Source organism: Hippichthys cyanospilos, chromosome 13, assembly GCF_059441005.1.
Source record: "Hippichthys cyanospilos isolate Australia breed blue-spotted pipefish chromosome 13, RoL_Hcya_1.0, whole genome shotgun sequence".
Classification (NCBI taxonomy): Eukaryota; Metazoa; Chordata; class Actinopteri; order Syngnathiformes; family Syngnathidae; genus Hippichthys; species Hippichthys cyanospilos.
The window spans coordinates 5316308-5338995 of NC_142381.1; the positions used below are offsets into that span (position 1 = coordinate 5316308).

Below are 22688 nucleotides of genomic sequence, written 5' to 3' on the forward strand. Positions count from 1 at the left end.
AAAGATTTGAGGATCGGAATTGATAGAACGGGTTTCACATTTATGATTTTCCCAAATGTTTTCCCGAGTAGATCAGGGGGAAAAAAAGCACACAAAAATGCTGAAAATTTTGGCTTGATAAATGTACTCTCCTTTAAGGGAGGTGACGGGAGAAAAAGCAGGTAGGTTAGTCACTAAACCTTTCACTGAAAATAAAAAATGCAGTAAGGGGGCGTTAAATAGATGCAAATGAGTTCTTATCAATGCAAAACATTTACATGTGCTAACATATGCCAAAGGGAAATACCTGGCACAAACGAAAATGCTAACTAGCTAAACGCATACAAGGCAGCACTATATAACATGCTAACATTAGCTAGCATGTTATCCACAATCACAAGTTGTTGGATCAACAAATAAATTATTTTGGGGCATATTATCATAAATAACATTCTTACAAAGAAAGCACATCTTACATTCATGGACCAGATTTCACAGACACACAAAACAATGTGTGTGTCACGGACTGACTAATACTCAGATGGAAAAACAACAAGGCAAGTGAGCGAGTGTGCCTTTCTGTTGCATGTGACAATGCACTCCTTATGTTGCAGTGCCAATTAGTTTATTGCACACTGTTCATAACCTCGAAACTGCATATTGAAACTGCCGGACCGCTATAAAAAGAGGACATAGGGCAAATGATTACACACAGTTTTTAACTAGGTAGTATGGTTGAGTAGTGATTAGCATGTATGCCAGCTGCATATAGTGGGGGAACACCTATGAGTTTGTTTCCAGTTTCCATATTGTGTTAATGCAAAACAGATTTTTATTTTCAGACTAAATTACTGCTACATCTACAAAAACAGATGTAGTAAACAAAGAGACTTTCAGAAAATTGCAGTCGCATACACTTTTAATTTGCTGGCCACAATTTTTCACCTGATGCAAGCCAACCATTTTTGTGAATTTTGGGGTTAGACAGCGGCAGAAATTGGATGCCGTTTGCGAGTACGAGTGAACTACCGGTGCGAATATACATGCTATATTACAAACAAAATAAAATAAACACATTTTCAGAAAAGACGGAAGCATTTTAGTGCACTGTGACACACTTTTGAGGTGCAATCAGCTGAGTTTGTGTGTGTGTATGTGTTTTAATCTGGATCAGGCTCTTGTGAATGATTTTCCAGGATCAGCTGCTCTGCCTTTACAAGCAGATTACAGCCAGCACGCTCATTAATGATTTATTCGCTGAATTCGACATTTTCAGAGTTTATTCTTCGTGCAGAGTCTTGTAATTCTCAGCCTGTGTTTTCAGAAGAAGCCCCCGAGATTTGCCATCCAGAACATGAAAAGAGAAGTTGTGTTTGACATCCCCCCCCATATGCATTTTAAATTTTCATAAAAGAATGCTACAAAAAGATGCCTTTTTTCTTGTGCTCATAAGTGTGAAGCATGGTTCCCAGTACACCTTGACCCCCTCTTGAGGCCTTAGCGTGGGCTGTGCTGATAGGCCCGTGGAGGGCTGGAGGTTATCAGGAGTAAATAGAAGCCACTCAAGAGGCTCAGATTCAGGTCTGCGGCCACTTTACAACTCAAAAAGCCCAACTCAAGCCAACATGTGCACATTAGCTGGTGTCGATCAAATAAGGCTTTGTCTCCACTTAACATGGGATATTTAAATCTGTATGCCCCTCACCCGTGTAAAAGAAAAATCTATCCACATGGCTTTGTTTATTGGGGAGGGGAGATTGCTGTTACACAATTACGCATAGTGTGGTTTCATTCATTTACAAGCATGCCAAGGCAGCAACAGTGTCGCCAAATTCTGTGCAATCAGAAAGAAATTCTATCTCTTAACCGTTGGGAGTCTTTGGCAGAAAATACAGTAGAGCGATTACGTACGTTTTCGGTTTATGCTTGTTACACACAAACACGGATCCAGAGGATTTGGCAAATCTCCACTTTGGCCGGAGTTTTTGAGACCTTCAGTTGTGATGGGAAAAAAAGAAGCCCAGGCACGAACAGCAGATAGGGCCAAGCAATTTAGCGCCCGCTTGCAAGAACCCCGGCTACGTGTAGACTGTGCCCAAGAGAAAGTGAAACTTGTCATTCTTGCCACCAATTAGAACATCGTCTTTGGGCAATATCAAAAAACTGGCTTGACATCTTCGGCGACACGCAGAACTGGTTTCACTTTTACAAATATGCCACTCACAAAGGGGAGATAAGGATTTTTTTTGTATATGATTCTTAAGGTGATAGGGACAAGGCACACTTTGAATGACGTAAGACAGAAAGTCTGTATCTATTCTCTATAGAATCTATCAATACATACAAAAGGTATAGCATTCAAACTTTGTAAATAGTTTTTTTTTTAATGTGGTTGCAGCTTGTCCCGATTTAGAACAGCAAGGCATCATAATGTGTTTGTTTCCCACTTTCTGCTAAAATGACCAAAATATAACCCTTCTCAGACAACACAACAAAAGACAACCGCAATATGAGTCAAATAAATACCGCACAATCTATCATAAACAGAGGAACATTGTTTGTGGGAAGCAACAGCGAAAACAATTCCAAGATACCAAGTCACATCATTTGCAAGAAGTAGCACACCACCACCAGTTCGGTAAGGTAAAATTGGCTGAGTACAACTTGGTCTCCACTGCCCCCTAGCGTTTGAAAGGTGAACCTCAAGTGGCGTCGGGGTGAGGGCTGGGGCCCCGTTGAACTTTTTTATACCCGCACAGCAGTCAAAAATATATTTTATTTCATTTTTTTTTTCATTTTAAATTTGGTGAATGGGTGTCTTTTAAAGAAAAAAAAAGGAAAATGCAAAAGGCATGTGACAGCATATTTCCAATTTATGCTGCGAGATTCAAATTTCTAACTCATTGATGATTAGAAAGTACAAGTCTAGACTATGACAGTCGCGGATTGGAATGACTAAATAAATGCCTTGTTTTCTTTGATTCACAGCCAGAAGATACCCACTGAAACAAATCCAATTGGAGTCCAAATTGAGACGGCCTATTATTCATGCTTTGCACATTAGGATAGCGAGTAATAAACGGAGTAAATATTTATCACAGCTGAAATTGTGTGTTGATTTTTATTCAAAAGTTACTGTCTCCAGACAAGTACAAATCAGAAAACAGAGTGACTGAAAGAGGGTGGGAGAATAAACAACTCAGGGTGTAGGCAAGAGTGCAGAACACAAAATAGCCAAAAGAAATTAAAATTTGAATATATACACAATATCTAATAGGGATTTATACCAATGTAGTGGTAAGCGACAAACAATAAAACAGTACTTTTTTTTCCTTAAAAGAATTTTCTTTTTACTTACATAAAATAATTAGGCAAAACACACATGGACTGCTCATCTACTTGATCACATTACATTTGAACACCTCATGTTTTCATGTTCTAAGAAGCCAATTATTCATCCTTTAAACATGATCAATCTGCTGACATGGAAGATTAGCGTGAGAAGAAGAAGCATGTTTAAGGCTTTAGCATGGAATGACTACAAAAAGAAACTCAGTAGACAAAACAGTTCATTAAAAGTCACGTGTGACAAATATATGTCAAAATCTAAGCTTTGTCTAGCTGCCACATCGCTGCTGAATAACTCGTGTTCAGTAATTTCTGAAAGACGACCTCCCACTTATTAACATCTGAAGTCTCTAAGTATTTTCGTGACAGGACTCGAGTTGAGAAACTCTTAAAGCTGAATTTCATTCGGTTTATCCAAACTAATTTACACAATAGGAAAGAAGGTAAAAACCCAAAGACATCATCAAGACAAAAGGAAGAAAAAAATCCAAACGTAAAAATACAAATCTAGAAATCTTTCTCGCTGCATGGATTTACATGCTTTCTTTTTTTTTTTTTTTCAGTTTCTCACACATCGATTTCTTTCGTTTGTGACTGAAGGTTGAAAAAAGAAAACCAAAGCACATATATAAAAATCAGCACCAATTCATATAGTTTTTTGTTTTATTTAAAATGTAGATACCCATTTTGACATGATGCTGCTAGATCGAGAAAAAAAAAAAAAAAAAAGATTGAATTGGACCGGGCTACTTGTTCAAGGGAACAATTCTCTTAGCAGATGGCGGTTAAGGAGTGTTCCAAAGCTCGGGGTAAGCTCCAAGACTTACGTTGGACTGGACTGTGGGACTCTTCACAGCATAAACAAGGATCGAGACTGATTCTACATGACATCTCACAATCTTAACCACCAGTGGTTATCGGGACCTCAAAGCGGGAAGAAGAACTTGCGAGGAGGGGCAAAGAAAGAACAAGAACAGAAAGACCTCCATCCACTTGGCTAACACGGTACAGGCAAGCTACTACAGTCTGTTTATAAATTACTACATCACACCTGGTATCTTACTACAATTGTAAAAAGGGTTAGACAAAAAAAAAACAAAAAAAAAAAACAATGGTTCTTAAGTTAAAACACACCAATCCATCCCTGCTGGGGAAGAAAAGAAACCAAAAGAAAAGAAAAGAGGGGAAAAAAGCTATTATGGATTTTTCTTCGGACACGTATCGTCTTTAATAGGTTTGGAAGTGGCCTGTTTCACTATTTTGGAACAGGAAGATCTTAACCAAGATTATAAAAGTATATATTTGAAGTCCTCTCTGAGCAAGCAACACTGAGTGTGGGTCATCATTGGTCCACGTGGAGTACAAGCCAAAACTTTTTTTTTTTTTTGGAATTTTTTTTTTGCTTTTTCTTACAGAAAACACACTTGTTTTCGCATCTAAAATTCTCTTTAAATACAAAGCTCCTCTTCTCGTATCCCAGCTTCAAAATCATTTGGATATTAATTTAAAACATAGACACTCCCAGGACCTAGAAAAAAAAAAAAAAAACGCTTAGCTTAGATGACATCTAAAATGGAAGAAATGCCGGCTGGCACGTTGTAAACTGCTGAAAGACAGAATTCAAGACAAAAATAAACTAAACCGTACGGTGGAATTCAACTGGGAACGTATTAGGGCTGAGTTACTACGGCGAAAAATTAATCCTGAAAAAAAGATGATCAATCGATTTCAAAACTTTGCATTTTCTTTTTAGTAACAAGCCAAAATATGAATCATCCATTTTTAGGAGCCTGATTAGATGATTTAGTAGTAGCTAACTATCTTACACTACTTTTTGTACAAAATGTTACTTAATTCTTCCTAGAATATTCCTATAGTGGAAAAAGTCAAAGAAATCTGACAGTGTTTCTTCCATCAACAAATATCAAATGAAACATGTTTTGAAGAAATGTGAGCAATGAATCATTTGGAGTTGACACAAAGCACATGAACCATCAGCATCTGACCTGGATTTCAAAGCCAAGGTAAAGGAATTTGGCAAAAGTGCACACAGCTCAGATAGCCGAAGTCGTACAAAGACGTTTCATAAGCTTCGTGTCAGCGACTCCAATGAACCGTGGTTGACACTGACCGCGTTTAAAACGGGTGGAGTCTTTTTCAACGTGCAAAATGTCACACGAGTAAGCGGCGAATCGGTCTTACCGACTCATCCATAATAGAGGCAGGGTCAAAGTAGTCCGGCTTGAGCTCAGACCTCTCGCGACGATTTTTCGATGGGGGCTGGACGAGAGGAGAACAGTTTTGGTGAAAAGTGAACAAAAATACAACATTTCATAGACAAAGGTTGGGTTGGTGCATCTTAAAATGGGAAATGGGCGGAATGGTATAAAAAAAAAACGTTCTGTTGGTACTTTTCTTGCGAAATCAACTTGACGTTTGGTATGCCGTCAAGACATATGTTTCACATTACATTTAGTTCTGGCCTTACACTCATCATGCATGGTTTTGTGGAGCGGGTGTAAATTGTCAAATAAATTGGTCATGATGTTGCAACGCACTGTCAACACAATGTTTCATTAAACAAAACACAGAGGCCCTTTTACAGTCGGCCAAAATAAAACTTTTGATGATTACAGTGCTTTTCATTTCACATTTGGAAACAACATTGAAAAATCAGCACATGATGCCCTGTTAAAATTGTTGCAGGCCTAACAAATCAGTTTTCTCTGACTGACTGGATCCTCAAAGTCAACAAGCGCTCGGAGGATTTCAGTAAATCTCTCGTGTCGTCTGGGTCAAAGAAAGATGTCTGTTGGAAAGAGCGGCGATGAAATAAATGCTTATGGATGGGGAAAACGCTGCCAAAGGAAAATGGGCAACTGCGGGATGTTGTTTGGGATGCTCAAATCGATGAGTGTTACAAATGGAGACGTTCAAATTTCGGACGGGATGACAAACAAATCAAGTGGGAAAAAATAAATAAGTAAATCACCAAGGCTGCAGTGACCTCAAAGGCCAGTTTTTTGATGGCGCCGCTGACGAGAACTCTCGACACTGGCTTAAGTATTTTACGTGAGGTCCATTGCAGAGAAAGAGTTACAGGCACACTGATTGGAATATGAAGGAAATTCTTAATTGTGTTCTAAGTGATTCCTCTGCAAAATGTTGTATGCCTCTTTTTTTATGTTTTAAACAGATGTGCATTATTTTTAGTAAAATAATTTTTCTGCATACCAGTCAGAAACAAAAACAGATGATGTTACCTGATCTATTTTCTACTTTGGTTAAATAAAATCTGTATAGAGCAGAGGTCTGCAACTCGGGGCTTCAGAGCCGCGTATGGCTCTTTTAACCTTCTGCTGTATGGCGTGCCACAATTGCGAGCGTGCAAAAAAAGCCATTTTGAGCACGGAAAATAAAAATGAGCGCGCAAAAACGGATTTTGAGCGCAGGAAAAAATCTATTGAGCGCGTAATGATACGAGTTTGAGCGAGCGCTGATGGATTTTGAACAGAGAAAAAGAAGTTGCTCGCTCACGATACTCCTCCCTCCCTCGCTCAACATCGCGTTTGCTCAACATCGAGCTCTCGCTCGCTCAATTTGTCCTCTACGTGCGCTCAGTTCTGCTCACACGTTACGTTCGTGCCATAAAACCAGCCAATCAGAGCTCGTAAAAGCACATTGATTGACAGCTTGGTAACCAATGAGATTGCTTGTACGTCAATCCGTTGACCCACTCTCGTTTGCCCTGTGCTCACCCGGAAAGGGCAAACGAGAGTGCGTCAACACGGACTTGGGCGGGAAAAATACTTTTGATAATATTATCATTACTGTATCGTATCATTTGACAGAACTACCTTGTTAGTTTTTGTACTTTAATAATATAAGCCCACCTCCTCCCGCCCAAGTCGATGTGACGCACTCTCGTTCCGCGTGAAAACAACAAGCAATCTCATCGGATACCAAGCTGTCAATCAATGTGCTTTTACAATCTCTGATTGAAAGTATTAATGATAAATGGTTCTTACCAGGTCAATGTCCATTGTATCAAAGTCCATGCCTTCATTGAGGTCATCCATACGGCCCTCAGATGACATCATCACATCTTCCACAATCGGCTCTTCATCCTCCTCCATGAGCCCGGTGCCGCGACGTCTGAATGAGTGAACCCAACACGCAGTTATTGAAAATGTTTTTTAGAGACATTACAGCACCTTGGCAGCACCAAGCTACTGGGTGAAGATCTTACATAGCATGCTGCAGATTGGTCCTGAGCTTGGCGTAGTTCATGGCTCTTTCCTGTTGCTGACGAGCCTCTTCTTGCTGTCTTTGGGCCAGCATCCACGTCACCTGGGAACTAGACGAGTGACATTCATTAGTAAACAAAAAGGAATGTATAAAAAGAACCAAATTTCAGGATGAACTCATTCAAACCCTAAGACATATTTACAGGCATTAACAGAATCCAGACATTCGATTCCAGGTACTGAGATTACCTGTACTTTTATCAAAGTTCTTCAAGCATTAGTGTAAAAAAGGGCTCGATAATGGCTGGTATTAAACGAGTTAATAACAATAATTTAGCATAATTCTTTTCTGAATCTCAACAACTTCAACTCATGCAACGCCATTTTGTGTTACGCTTGTGAAGTCTATTGATATCCATACTTGTAATCCATGGGAGTCTGGTGGTGCTGAGGTGTCTGTTGGTGGTGTTGTTGTGGGTGTTGGTGGGGCTGTGGCTGGTCATGGGGGAGGGCGTAGACACCCATGTAGCTGTCGTCGCGAGCCCTCTTAGGGTCTCGCATGGCAGTGGAGGTGAGATGGGGGGTTGGCAACATGACTGGAGTTTGAATGCCCTGCTGCCAGACCTCACTGCTACTGCTTTCCTCTGGAAAGGAAGAACAAAAAAAAAACGTTAGCCAAAGTACACACAGGAAATTTGAACACCAGTTCTATCCAAGTTACGCGAGCTTCGCATTGCACAGATGGCTTTAGGCTTTTGTGAACAATTCAATCAAAATTCCTGTGATGACAGCAACTTGTTCCAAACTCCGCTACCATCATCATCACCTTGGTTGGTCCAGCATTACATTTCATTTTCTTGTTGATGAAATGATGTGGAAATTGTGATAATTAGAAGGCTTCTACCATCTGCTGTTTTATCTCTTTGCCCATCAACTCGCCTGTTAGAGCCAAGATGCTTGGAACACATTGGAACAGTTGGAAGACGTTTTTGCTTTCCTGGGCTTCAGCTGCACTATTGCAGCCATGTATTAAACCATGCCACTCTCATGACTAACTGGATTGTTTATGGGAACGTAACAGAAAAAGGTCACACTTGTTCTGAGTGTTGAACGATGCAGAGAAATCGGCTCTTAAATATTAATGACCAAATTGATTCCCCAATGCTCGCTACCTTCTGGCAGCTTCCGTTTTGCTACAGAAGTTGCAGTTGTAGCAGCAGGAGCCTTGGTCTTTTTCGAGCGAACGGAGGAGCCTCTGCTAGAGTAGCCGCTCATCACCGACATAGTGTCATCATCACCACCGGCCTGTAGGGAATTCCTGTATGAAATGAGGGGGAGCCAGCAGTCTTCTCTTTGCAGTGCCATCTGGAACGTCATGAAACGCTCTAAGTACATGTGGCTGTGAAGAAAGGAAATGAGAGACGGATGAGACAAAGAACTAAAAGAGGAGGACCAAAACTCCAAAACACAGCAAAATTTTAAACAGAGATTTTTTTTTTTTTTAGGTTGTCTCAAACACCTGTTGCCCTGACCTTCCCGCTCCCGCAGCCCAGCAGGAATCAAACTTACACAGTCCTCTTGTCTTGTCTCATCAGCTTTGAGGAGAATTCGCTGAGGATGTCTAAGAAGGCCAGGTTGAGGGGAGGGCCTCCCTCTCCCTGGGGACTTGGTTCCTTAAATGAAAACTCTATTCCATCCCTAAAACAAGCAAAGATGAACAAGGAAAAAAGGGAGATTGAGGTGAGAAGATGGAATGTTTCACCATTTTAGAAGATTCTTGCTACGAAATGGAAAAATTGCTTGTGTAAATTAAACTATAACAATCAACCAAGTGACAGTATTATTGCACTAAATATTACATTTATAGAGTACTAGTACGTTAAAAACTCTAAGGTGAGCAACTGTGAACAATGTCATACTTGTGCAGCATGGCAATGGCGTCTCTGGTTTTCACTTGGTCAAGACCAAAAGTTAGAGAAAATCGACGAGCCAACTCTTTGATTCCACAGAAAGCAGAGGAGGAGCGATCAAAGCCATGGCCCAGCTCTGACAGCATTTCATTGAAAAGCTAACAGGACACAAAGGAAAAGTTTGCATCAACAATTTCTGTGTGACTTCTACAAATAGGAAGCTCTTGAATGCCTAGAAGAAACTGAGCAAAAGTGAACACTGACCTGCTGAAGGCTGAGGATGAGGGTTTTGGCACACTGAATCTTGTCGATTTGCCGGGTCTTACTCATTGTTTCCTTGATGATGTCACCATAATCATTGTAATACTGTAGAAATAAACATGAGGGGGAAAAGCTTTACATGTGACCCTAAAAAACAAATATGTAATTACGGAGGTACTGTAGTTCTATGGGTGTGGTGCCCTGCTACAAAGAATGTGGATTGCAAATGAAATTATGGGAGAATAAATAATAATTTAAAAATAAATAAATGAAATCAAATAAAACTAACCCTCATGTACTGTTTGAAAATGTCGGCCCCGGTTTTCATTTCGACCACACAGTAGATGATCAGTTTACAATAGCCAGCCAAAAGGTTTCTCCGCTTGTGTAAAGCTTCGATTTTCACTGCCTCGTCGTCCTGTTGGCCATCTATGAAAAAAAACACATAAATATATACAAGTAATAGTTACGAAACAAATCTCAATGAACAATCAACACCCTGCATAATAACACCCCCTTTTTTTGTCAGTGATTTATTGTGTGTTGGCCAAAGGATGAAGTAAATTATGAAACCGTTTGATAACAATGTCAATTGTCATTAACACATTTCTTAGAATTTATGAGTAGATTTATTAGGACAGTTTGTTCTGTTGTAGCCAAATTATTTTGCCTTTGAGTTTACACTTGTTTCAGATGTCATGACCTTTCTTTTCCTTCAGGCGTTCCAGAAAATAATGGCAAAGAGATGAAACTAACAGGTCACAGGGACCCTGGACTTTTTCAAATTTAATCAGGTCTTCCCAGATTCTTTGCAGGAATTCCTTGAAGGCAGTCATGCGTATCACTTTCCTAAGAATAGGACGTAAAAAGAAGTTAAAACCAAATGCCTCTGGCCAGGTCTGGTACGATCTAGTGAAAAGGGCACAAAATACACAGGCCACTTTAGGCTTAGACCTTTGCTCAGGGCCTCAGGCCCATTTGAAGTTTTGACAAGATTGGCCTTAAACAGCCCATAGGTTTTGCAAGCATATTAAAAGCAGGTGCGGATTGTATATGACAGTGTTCAAACCAAAATTGCATCTTCACCTCAAACATTCAACCTGATTTTGATGCACTTGTAGAAGAAGCACAACAGTCTAGATTTACCTCAACGAACATGGAAAAAAAAAACACACACACAAACATGTTAACTTAGATATTTTCTACATTGTTTGGTGGTTACGACACCTGTTGACAATATAAAGTCAAACCAGTGATTGTGAGATGAAGCCTCATGAACTATTAAAACATTCAGCCAACTATGATGGCACATGAACCAACATTTCATTAGGATTCACTCTTTGGTGCCCTGAAGAGTTCACTAAAATGTACTACTTAGATCACAGTGAAAACTAAGAAATAGGAATGTGCTTGTGTTATTTTGTATAAGTGCCTGTAAATAAATATTGTAGCAAGAATTACTAAAGTAGCTGCAGTGAGGGTATTAGAACTTTACCAAACAAAAAAATCTTCTCACAAGGCATGTATGATGCAGAAAGGTAAGTGAGGGGCAGCGTGAATAAATTAGGAAAATTATTGCTCAGACAGCAGTGGATCTTGCAAAATGACACAAGTTGTGCAGATGACTCTATTGCTTATTGCAGCACCTTTTTATGGTTCATGTTGAGTTGTGTGTTCACATTGCACTGTTTGTTTTCAGAAGTTATAAGATTAATTTGTGCCCAAGTTTTAGTTCATAAAAATTCTGTGTTGTGTGAAGGTGCATTGTCAGAAGTATTACATCACTGTCGTACAACATTTCATTTATGCGCAAGACAATGCATTTTTTTTCCTTTTATGACAACGCGAGCACAAGAGCACGTGAAGCCGAAGCCATGAAAAGCATTGCGAGCATGCTGCAATTGCTGTGATGTCGGACTGGTGTCATGATAAAAGAAATAAACACAAAATGAGACTTTGTCCCACTTGGTGAGTCCACATGTTGTGATCGGTTATTTTCAGTAATGGTGAAAGACCCCAAAATCCTAAAATCCTGATCATGTAATGCCTATGGATGGACATCGCTAGTAGCCATCCAAACTATAATTTATCCAAACACACCCAGAGCAATGAGTGCATTTGCTTGTACCTGTGCTATTGGTGTCGTCATCCTGGTCTATGAAGACATGATTAAGGATGAAGGAGAGCAGTTCAGACTGAAGCGAGTCCTCTGGGGAATAAACCAAAGGTTCAAGGTGTTCCCTGCCTCCAGCCACCATCTGGTGGCTGAAGATGAGGAGGAGGTCACAAAGGATGGTGAATGCCTGCAGTGGAAAGAAAAGTAGTCACTTTAACGCATAAGACAAGAGTCCTTGTTAAATATAATACAACAACAAAAAATTGTGTAGGATTTGTCATTGCTTAAATACAATGTACTAATATGAGGTAAAAATGTCACCTGCTCTTTTACAGCTGTGTTGACATTTGTGAGGTACCGTTGACACATCATACAGAAGGCCCTCATCTGTTTTCTTAGGGTAACCATGTCATCCTGAAAGGCCAGACAGGTGTTTAGCGGCCAGGCTTTACGGAAGTACACTGATGTCGGGTAAGACGGGCCTCACCTTTCGGGAGCTGCCCTCTGATAACTTGGCCAGCTGCCACAAGATCACATAGTGCGTGCACTGCAATGAATGGATGACTATCTGCTCCAAAAAAAAAACAAAAAAACAATTTAATACAATTGTAAATATTCATAGAATGGATTCATTACTAATGATATGCCCAATTTATTTATCTTAGAAGCTTATAAATAACCTGCTCAGGCATATCTCCATTCTCTATGCCAGTGTTGAGCAACTTAAAGTTGCTGGTGAACAGGTCCCATCCAGAGAGATCATGGGCACTGTAGGACATACAAGCCAAAGTCAAAAGAAGACACTTCTCAGTCACATGAATCACCGTGGACAGATATGACAAAGGGCTGATTATGAGTAGAAAAAGATGTTCATACTTGTGAAACGCTGTGATCCTCTTTAGAGTTGACAAAACCTGATAAGCGTCATCTTCATCAGTATCTTCACCCTGGAAAGAGAAATTTAGCTCAATGAACAATAGTAGTGATGGGTCCGGAAACACTGACACTCAGTTCCCACTTGAGCTATAAAAATCAATTTCAAAGTAAGTCTTTGTTTAAATTATTATTTTTGAATCTCAAACTTTGATCATTAGATCAGGCAATTAAAACAAAAGGTTTACATATAAAACGTTTAGACAAAGTTATGAAATATATCCATACTACAAATATGTTGCGAGCCTTGGGCGGAATGCTTGCATCTCCAAAATCATCACTTTTATATATAGGGGGGAGGAGTTTTCCCTTTCCAAAGGGGGCTTGGAAAAATATAAGTGAGAAGCACTGCAATAACGCAACCTTGACTCCTACCTCTTGTAGAAAATCCTCCAGTAATCTGTTGAACTTGTCCACCAGCTCATCCAGCAGCTGCGATCGGGCAATATCGACCCTGTTAAATATTGTGAACTCTTCATTGCAGAGGGCGTGGTAAGTCTTGGAGCATGTCTCCAAAACTTCAGTGTCTGTGTGCTTCTCCACAATTTCCTTGATTTGGCGGAGCAGGGCTTCAAGGTGCTGCAGTCAACAATAAGCAGATATCATATTCAACAAAGTTGCAGCCAATCACGTTCACCACTGTAAGTTACTGCAGCTATGTTTATGCTACTTTCATGGAGCATTTTATCTGATATCGTTCAAAGTAAGACACGAGCAGTCTATTGAGCTAAAGTGTGGGTCAAGAAGGCAAACCAGTCGAACTTTGCCAGTTGCCAGGGAGAGAAAAGTCTGGTCTTCCCAGCTCAAGCAGCTGCCCTCATTACCCAACCCCAGAATACAGTGATAGAAATAGAAAATGGATGGATGAATGGATGGAAATATTTATTCAGTGCAAATTATCAAATGGAGTGCACTTATAAAACAATGGATTTTTATTTAGGGGCACCTTTTCTATCTTTCAGGATCACTATAATAAAATTGCAAGTAGGAATCCCATAAAAATAATTGCGTGATTGAAGGGAGCGGAGGAAAGCTCAATAAAATGTAATGTAATGTAATTTAATATTATGTAAAGATCATTTTGGCAACATTTAGACATCCCCCCATTCATGAGTTCTGACGAGCTAGACATACAATGTATTCAGGGTGGTGTATTAATCGTACTACACTATGAAACCAAGAACATTTGTCTGACCTTTTCCAGACGTCCCGTGGTATAAATTTCCAGGTCAAAGAATTGAGGAAGCTGCAACAAGTTGGTCACCTTCTCTGCATCCACAGCATACTGTTGGAAAAACATTCAACTAAATGTTGTTTTCCTGAATAATAAACAGGACAAGAGTATCTGAGTAATGACATACCTTGGCCAGTAGAGGGGGCAAAGCCACAGCAAAGAGCTCTGTCATTCTGGTTCTGTCATCAAGCTGCGTCTTCTTTTCTTTAGCTGTCATCACCTGAAAGTAGATAATGATCCAATACCTTTTGATTAAACATACACGAGCAACTAGAAATACATGGTCTGAAAAAAAAAAAAAAAAAAATCACAATATTTCAAGGTCCATTGTAGTTTTTTTTTATAGACATTTGATGAGCAACCCAGTTCCAGCAAGTCAACTGTTTCCTTGGTGTAGGAACAATATATGGTACCGTATTGAAAATTGTTATCAACACTATTATAGTTACCTCACAAGAGTCAAGAAAGAAATTATTATATTTCACTGAGGATCTGAATTTGCGAATCATAATTTACATTTTTTTTTTCATCATGATGTGAAACCCTGATTCTGATAAACTCTACATGGGTATTTTTTTTTTTAAACATTCATTCAACTCATGGAAAAGCTGAACCTTAGCCTGGGCTCTAAGGTGATTTGTTGCATACAAAAACATAAGGACGAAAGAATACCATGCCTTCAGTTGCAAAAAGTTCATTACACAATGCAACTTACCCGCTTCCCTGTGCCTCTACCCACAGGTGGGTGACATTCAGCAGCCTGGCGTACAGTGCACAGCATGATTTCAATCAAAGCTGTCTCTTGTCTGTCTGTGAGAGCTACAAGTCACAAAGACAGACATCCTAGTTAATAAACACATTTACTTCAAGCCACTTGTCAGTGACGTGGGTTCTTTTTGGCCAAAGATACCTTCTTCTCCTGGCAATGGGTCATCTAATAGTAAACTGATCATACAGTCCCAGTCCTTTAGTAACTCAGGACCACAATCCCAAAGAGAGTCCACCAGATAGGCTGCGTGTTCATGGAGCTATAAAGATTTTCACATAGTAAACTTGATGAACGTGATAGCTAGCATGCAATCTATGTACTCAAATAAAATGTGTGTACCTCACTCTCCAGGAAGAAGAAGACAGTGGTCTTGATGAGGTTGGCATTGGGACTTTGTCTGCCTCTTCTTTTAGGGGCACCTTCCTCCTCTGGTTCCCTCTGGCTAAACAATCTTTGAAGACAAAATAGTTTGGTAATTTAAGTAACAAACCTCAGAAGAAAAAATCCTCTCTTTGAGGAATTCTTCCATTGGACACAAAATGCCAGTAAATCTGCGGCTAGGTTCACACTGCAGCCTGAAGTGACCCAATTCCTTTTTTTTTTTTTTTTTGCCCCTACCCCTATCTGTATTCCTGTACAGTCCTTTTGATGGCAGCCTGGACAACACGTTGTGGTACTAAATCTGATACAGATTCTATCTTTTGTCATGCGACTTCAGTCTGAACAGCTAGGTTGAATTCATCCGACTGGCCCGTAACAAACAAGCAACAAGCGTCACAATTCTGCGCTCAAAAAGGCGGGAGCAAGTTGGAAAAAACAAAAGAACAATAACTGACAAGGCGCAGACAACTCATTGAAGGGAGAGCAAGCGGTATTTTGTTTCTCAATATCTCTTTCTCGCTCAAGCGAGCGAGCGTTGTTCACTTGGCACAAAACACGAGCATTGCTGGCACTGCACAAAATGCCATAGTAAAGAAGCTCACCGCTAACCTCCTCATTGCAATTTACTCCTTACAATTAACAGATTGAAAATATTCAAGCTCTTGTATGACAGCCATTTCAACATTGCCACGTACTTCCACACACACTTCACATCAAGCACGCCCACTGCATGTGACATCATGGTGTCCTCAATGCACATGCGGGACAGTTTTGGATATAAAAAAATGGATATGAGCTGTAAGCCCTGCAATGTGAACCAAGCCAGTGATATATATATATATATATATATATATATATATATATACATATATAAATTCTTTAGTGATGTCATGATGTCAAATTAAATTCCTAAAGGTAACGCAAGTGTAAATTATGTATCCAGCCAGGTAGGATGCAATAAAACTTCAGCCAATGGTAAGGACACACGCCAAATTGTGGAGCATCAATTTGGCAGTGAAAAGCTTTTGTTGAAGTCATGTCCGACATACTTTTTGTAGAGGAATTCTCCTGCTGCAACAGCAACAGGCCTGTGCGCTGAGTAGACCAGATGATAGACGCTCTCACAATCCTCAGGGGTCAATACCTCATCTGTACTACTGCAGAAAAACAAAAAGAGCTATTCAAATAAAAGATACAAACACAATCGTTACAAGTTACTCTTTTGTGCTGGATGTAATATTTGTGCGCGTGTGTGTGTGTCCGTATGTGCTTGTACAAGGGGATTTGAATGAGAAAATTATTTCCCAGTGATAAATGGTAAACAGTGTCTCATGTCTGAGACAACCATTGAGAACTTACTTCAAAACTAAAGTGAGCAACTTAATTGCTTGTACTGCAACATCATATTCCTTATCAAGGGTCATGGACACAATACGATCCTGTGAAAAAAGGAAGATAGAAAAACTTATAAAGGTTTTTCAGCACAGAAGAAGCATGAGAGGAAAAACTTTTTGTCAGCCAGTTCACGGACCACTGAGCTTTTGGGAAATAAGTAATTAGTAGTGTAAGTGTTGTGTTTAAAATGTCCAGCAGGTGGTGTTGACCTTGAAGCGACTGGTGAAGAGTTCCAGTCTTGCATTGAGCTCTCTGTTGTAGTAGAGACCCTGCAGAGCTGTCAAACACTTCAGTCGTACCTCACCTTGCTAAAAACAAGAATTTCACAAAAGCAGAATGTGGTATTAAAACACAAGTACTTGGTAACTGTCTAACAAGTAAAATATGGTATAGCTTTTATGTATTTGGCTAAACAATTGACAGCTAAAGATACTTTGGTTCAGATGGCTACAAAAGAATTTTACACAAGTATTTCCCGAAAATCTAGTAATGCTGCATTTGGTCTGAATAGTGTACTAAGAAAAGATATGCTATAGAAAAATCAGAAACTAAATTTCTTAGTGAACCCACCTTATCATGCATTGTCCATCCTACATATTTTAGATAACTGTCGTTGAGGAAGGCATCACTATAGAGCTTCATCCAAACTCCAATCTCTTCTATACAGATGGCTCTGATTTCTGCTATTGAATCACTGTTGAGACAAATGAATTATTGGTTAGGTTAAAAGGACCACACAACAAGTGTCTTGTGCACAAAATAAATAAATGTTCCGTCGGTGGTGCCATACCGATAACGATGTACAAAGACTCCTTTAAAAATTGCATTCATCATGTTCTCGATCTCATCCTGGTTTTCTTGGAGCTGAAATGGAAAAAGTAAGTTACAAAATATTGTTTGGGGGAGAAAAAAAAATATTAAATCAGTACGCAAGAGTTCTACGGCATAAAGTTAACAGACGTATAATGAATTTCTTTGCGTATGCGCTAAGCTGATGCTAGGGTTAGGGTTAGTCTCAACTGTCTAAAGGACATTTCCCATAACCTTTAAAAAAAAAATAACCTTTTAATCTCACTAGTTATGAGAGACCAATGAGGGGTTTTTCTTCCTTTAAATGATAAATGTAACTATTTATCAGTATTGACAATGTTTGTAAGTGCTAGCCAGATATGACAAGACGCTGTGGTAAGGTCATAACGAGGAAAAGTGAAAGGTTGCTACAATAGTACAATGGGACAGGAAAAAAATAAAAAAGTAAAACAGCTGCAGAATTCTCTTAACACTAAATAAACACAAGACTGCAGTTTCAATATGAAACACATGAGGGCACTGCAGACACTTAACACTTTAATTCATGATCCATTAACGGAACGTTGAATAATAATTTGTACAATTCTTGGCACATATTGAATGACATTTCGCTGTCTATTGTGAAGATATTGTGGCATTTGGCTGGTTATACCCCATTCACCCAAATTGAAGATAATTGAAAAAAAATGAAAATCTGCTGCAAATTGTATTATTTAAATTAACGATAGAGATTATACCTCTTTACGCTTCTGCAAGAGGAGCTCCAGTCTGTCGTTGGCTCTTTTGGCCACCATCTTATTCCTCTCTGCCTCGTATTGTCGCTGGGTGTTGTCCATGTTGATGCTCAAGTTAAGAGCTACATTCACCAGGGCTGTCATCAGCTTCATTGCTGTGAAAAAGAAACAGCACCGATAAAAGGGTGATTTTCACAAGTAAATGTTATCATGAGCTCTTTGACTCAATTTCAAACCATAATGACCTTACCTGCCAGTGTAGATGTGTGTCTGAAGGCTCTGACTTGAGAGTCTGATAGTCCGGTGAGAAGGGAGATAACTGTGTCCATCATATATTCATCATAGATGATACTGTATTGACACTGCCGCACGAGGACTGAAATGAATTCACAAAAACTTGACTTGAACTTCTTCCAGAGGGGCCCCGCTATAGTAAGAGGGTAGTCTCCACTGTCCTGCAGAAGGCGAAGGTGGAAAAAGAGAAGAGTTATTAGCAAAAAGTGCTCCTCTGTCAGAGTCTAATCCCATTATTCATCATGTGTAAATAGCAGTGATTCTTGAAAATTATCAAACATTAATAAAATCAACATTACACCATAAAGACACAAAATAAATTACCTCATCAAATTCCTCTGTCATTCGTCTGATAATTTCTGAGTTCTGCATGTTGCGGAACATCTCTCCACTAACAACACCTAATCAAGTAAAAACAAACAAACAAATATATCAAATCCACAGCAACATTCAAATGATATACATGTGAGCAGTGGATGAACGCAATGTACATCGCTTTCCCTTATTTTGTTGAAACCGCAGCTGCTTTTAAAAGGCACGCAAATGGTAACATTGTCCAAATAAAACTGTGGCCTGCATTCACAAAAAGTCTGCCACTGCACTGAATAAATCTAAGTAGGATACAATATGTAACACTACTAGTGATTAATAATAAAATAGAACCAGTCATGGGTATTTTCTTATTTAAGATTCTTAATCGACTAAAATAACATGTAATAATGGACATACCTTTACACCCTGAGCACTGGATGAAGAAGTTGATGAGATCAAGCAGCGCAACATCTCTGTCATGTTTGTAAGACTCAATCCACTCATCAACAACTGACTGACGAGGACAAAAAAAAAAACATGATTAAAGAAACATGAAGACTTTTTTTAATATGCAACATCAGTGTTTGTCTTGCAACATATCCCACCTGCATTGCACTCCGCCCGAGCTTAACCACCTCAAAAAGCATCATGTTTTCCATGCCGTTCTCTTGATGGTGGCCATTTATCCGACCTGCCACCTTCGCCATCTTGGTTTTGTCTCCCGCTGCTTTCTTCCCCTTCTTTCCACCCTGAATGAAAATCAAAGCCATCAGGGAAACTGAAACCATTTTCCTTCATTTATCGCTCTACGACCCTTAAAGCATGTCAGGTCCTGAGACAGTACAATATTTAACTAAAATAAGGGTATTTGGTTATACTGTTTTTGCAGCTATATCTATTTCTTGCCTATTACCTATTACCTTGCCTATACATTGTCTATTATTTTGACATCTAATTTAACAATTAAGCATTTATTCCAACAAACGGGGTGTCTACACGTTTGGAATTTCAAAACTTCACATTTTTCCATACCCTGATTTCCACGTCTCTGATTTTAATTGTCCCTCAAAAAATACATGATATCGGATACACGGCATGCTACATCTTCTGAGTAAATATATTTGTGTATCATAAATAAAACATTTGCTTTAATTATTCTTAATATCTTTCTTGATAAGCGTATTAAAAACAAGCAACTTTAACCACATGAAAAACGTTAGTCAAGAGTTCAGTGCTTGAGACAGTGAAATTTGATATAGATTAATTAAATCAGTTTTGCAAACTGAATATGAACCGAATACCAAAAAATAGTTTTCCATAGTTGAATCATTATCCATACATTCTAACACCTGCAAATTGATCAAATCCATTTCCAGACTTTCCATAACTACGTACGAACCCTGAATAAAGATGAAAGTCAATACGTGACTACATACCTTTCCTTTAGCTGAATTTGAACTCCTTCCATCAGGATCTTCAGAAAAGTCTGTGTCTGAAGAAAATTGTGTGTCTGTATCCCTGGTGAATGAGGGAAAAAAAACCATGTTAAAATGAATGTTTAGATTAAACCGAAGCAAACTAACAGATCCAAAATTCCAAGCAGAACTTACTGAGCATAGGGGAAGTCCGCTGGTATTTCTGGTGCTGCTATCATTTCTCTAACATCTTCTGGATAACTTCCAATGTATGACTGGCTTGTAATATTCAGAAAATACAAGACACTGAAGCTTGCCTGAAACCTAAATTGAGATATCAAATTGGAGAAGTAACGGTGAAAAAAAATAAAATAAAAACCAGAAAACAGATTTTTCTTGATTCACATGGTAACAGTGGGCGGTACATATTCTCTTGAAGCGCTAAACTCTCTGAGATTGGTTCTCTCTTTCTAGTCCCCTTGCCTTACAATCATTGTAGTGTCTTCCTCACTCGCCATATATGGACGTGCTCTGTCCGCCCCACACACACTTCGACCAATCAAAACACGTTACCAACATCAACAAGACACTGCAGGCCACAACTACTGCTGTACAGTAGGGAAAAGTGTCCATACATACACGCAAGGGTATAGAAGGGGAAAAAAACTTTTGAAGTGCAATAATCTACTTGCTCCTTAAACGAGCATTAAACAGCGATCAGACTGATTGTACCACATCGTGCATCCTCCTACAACATACTGTACAACAACGATTCGTCACTGGAGTATAAGGGAATTGCAAAAATAATAGTAATTGGAGGCATAATACAAGAGGTCTGTTACTGCCTGCAATTGACAGTATTTGCCACGACGTGGGCGTGTTGCAAGAAAAAACAATTAAAACATCTACCAGAAACGACAACGATGCAAATCACGCCTGAATACAGGTGTTTTGTTTGCAATGTACAACGGCGGTGCTTATTTAAGACGATTCTGATTGGCATGCGAAGACATCATCAATGGGTCTGTTTCGCGAGTTAAGGCTTAAATATTATATGTTGACAAGATGACGGGATTCAATGGGTGTTGACTAAAAAAAAGTGGCGCCAAATCGTCCAGTGAATCTCGTAAACTTGCCACCATGGAACAGGGGGCAATTATCTTTTATAGAAACGAAGCGTAAAGCACAATATTGCCGATTTTACAAGCAAACGCAGCAACACACAAACGCCCGCGTCCCATCCAACCAAGCCGACGTGAAAACGCTCTTCGTCGGTTCCTGTCAAAATTGACACCGGTGCGCGGGTGGTGCTAGCGGAGCTAGCAGCGGCGAATATCTCAGGGCTCAAAAGTAAAAATACACAAGCGAGAGAACGGTGCTTAAAAGTAAAAGTCCGATTTGGATTTTCACCCAAGCTATTTCGACAAGGGGTCAGCGATTGCTGCCGCTATTGTAGGACGACCATAATAAAACAACAACGCAAGCTCGACGGTGCAATCACAAGCTAATATTAGCGAGAGGCTGGCGTTAGAACCAAACGCATCCAATGACCGTATTTTCTGCAAACGGCTCTTATCCCGGTTCAGCTTCATTTCAGTTACCATCAATAGTGATAGAATAGTTTCGCGAACACGATAAACGCCAAATTGTTCAACCATGCTAATAAGTGCTAACGTTCCCTTAAAAAAAAAAACATCACGTCCTTGCGTCCTCCATCTTGCCTCGGGAGTTTCAGTACCGTATTGCATAAGCAACACTGTTTACAATGATCGTGAAGTAAAACTTAGTCCAATCGAAACAGCAAAACATTTTGTTACGTTTCGATCGATGTATTTTGCCTCGTTGTGCTAAGAATCTACAGCGTTAGCTCGCTAAATCCAAGAGTAACGCTAGCTTCTCACGGCGAAGCTAGCGAGGCGACTTGGCTGAGGAGGCAGACATCCGCGCTCTAGGCTCAACTAGCCTGGCTAGCAAGCGGCTAGCAAAATACAAATCAACTAAGTTCCACATAGCTTTCCGCCATTTTACAGCTAACTTACCTTGCTGGGGAATAATAGTGGCAGCAGATTCCCAACTTGAACTACTTCGACCAGCCCCAGGCCGGATCGCGCTTTTAATTCTGTAAATAAAGAGTTTAAAAGTCGCGGTCAGAGGCGGTTTCGGACGTTCTCTCACCCGCTTGCTCCGTAGTTCAATTTGTTGTTTCGACGACCTGGGAGGAGGAAATCCTAGTACACAGCTACCACCTAGTGGCCGCAAGACCGCTGCTCGACGATCCGACACCCAGTGGCCGTTTTCAGTACTGCACGCCAGGAGAGCATGTTCATTCTATAACTATATATATTTTTTTAACTCACATTATCGACCCAAGTTAAAGAGAAATAAAATGCAAAACCTTAAATATATGCATGTTTTTACTTGGTAAATTTTTGCTAGGCTTGTGTATTCATGAGCATTCCAATGTTTTATGACCAATTAGTGTTTTTTTAAGAGACAGTTAAGTGATAGAAACACATGGTATAATTTTTGTGGATCAGTCATTTTCATCAT

General features: G+C 39.6%; 1 protein-coding gene across 1 annotated transcript; it reads right to left on the reverse strand.

Moving 5' to 3' along the window:
- Window positions 1–3086: 3086 nt before the first annotated feature.
- LOC148413569 (cohesin subunit SA-2-like) lies at window positions 3087–22348 on the reverse strand. The gene is made up of 34 exons (XM_088431497.1): window positions 22178–22348; window positions 20334–20462; window positions 20160–20241; window positions 19329–19472; window positions 19141–19237; window positions 18736–18812; window positions 18368–18572; window positions 18121–18272; window positions 17364–17437; window positions 17144–17267; window positions 16783–16881; window positions 16538–16617; window positions 16228–16335; window positions 15137–15248; window positions 14939–15056; window positions 14744–14847; window positions 14156–14248; window positions 13990–14079; window positions 13170–13373; window positions 12738–12808; window positions 12542–12629; window positions 12349–12429; window positions 12183–12275; window positions 11874–12048; window positions 10035–10174; window positions 9749–9850; window positions 9494–9642; window positions 9144–9272; window positions 8747–8973; window positions 7996–8218; window positions 7577–7684; window positions 7356–7482; window positions 5530–5607; window positions 3087–4855 (listed from the first exon to the last, which is right to left on the reverse strand). Exons 2-34 carry the CDS (start codon window positions 20375–20377, stop codon window positions 4832–4834), a joined length of 3822 nt encoding a protein of 1273 aa, XP_088287623.1. The 5' UTR covers window positions 20378–20462; window positions 22178–22348; the 3' UTR covers window positions 3087–4831.
- Between the last annotated feature and the right edge of the window lie 340 nt (window positions 22349–22688).

What these genes read in the sequence shown, in the direction of transcription:
- LOC148413569 (XM_088431497.1), bottom strand. Translation starts at nt 20,377, where the DNA reads ATGATAGCAGCACCAGAAATACCAGCGGACTTCCCCTATGCTCA. An exon ending in CCAGTGCTCAGGGTGTAAAG is followed by an intron (nt 18,813 to 19,140) that starts GTATGTCCATTA and finishes TTACTTGATTAG; the next exon opens with GTGTTGTTAGTGGAGAGATG. An exon ending in AAAACGGAAGCTGCCAGAAG is followed by an intron (nt 8,219 to 8,746) that starts GTAGCGAGCATT and finishes CTTCCTTTCCAG; the next exon opens with AGGAAAGCAGTAGCAGTGAG.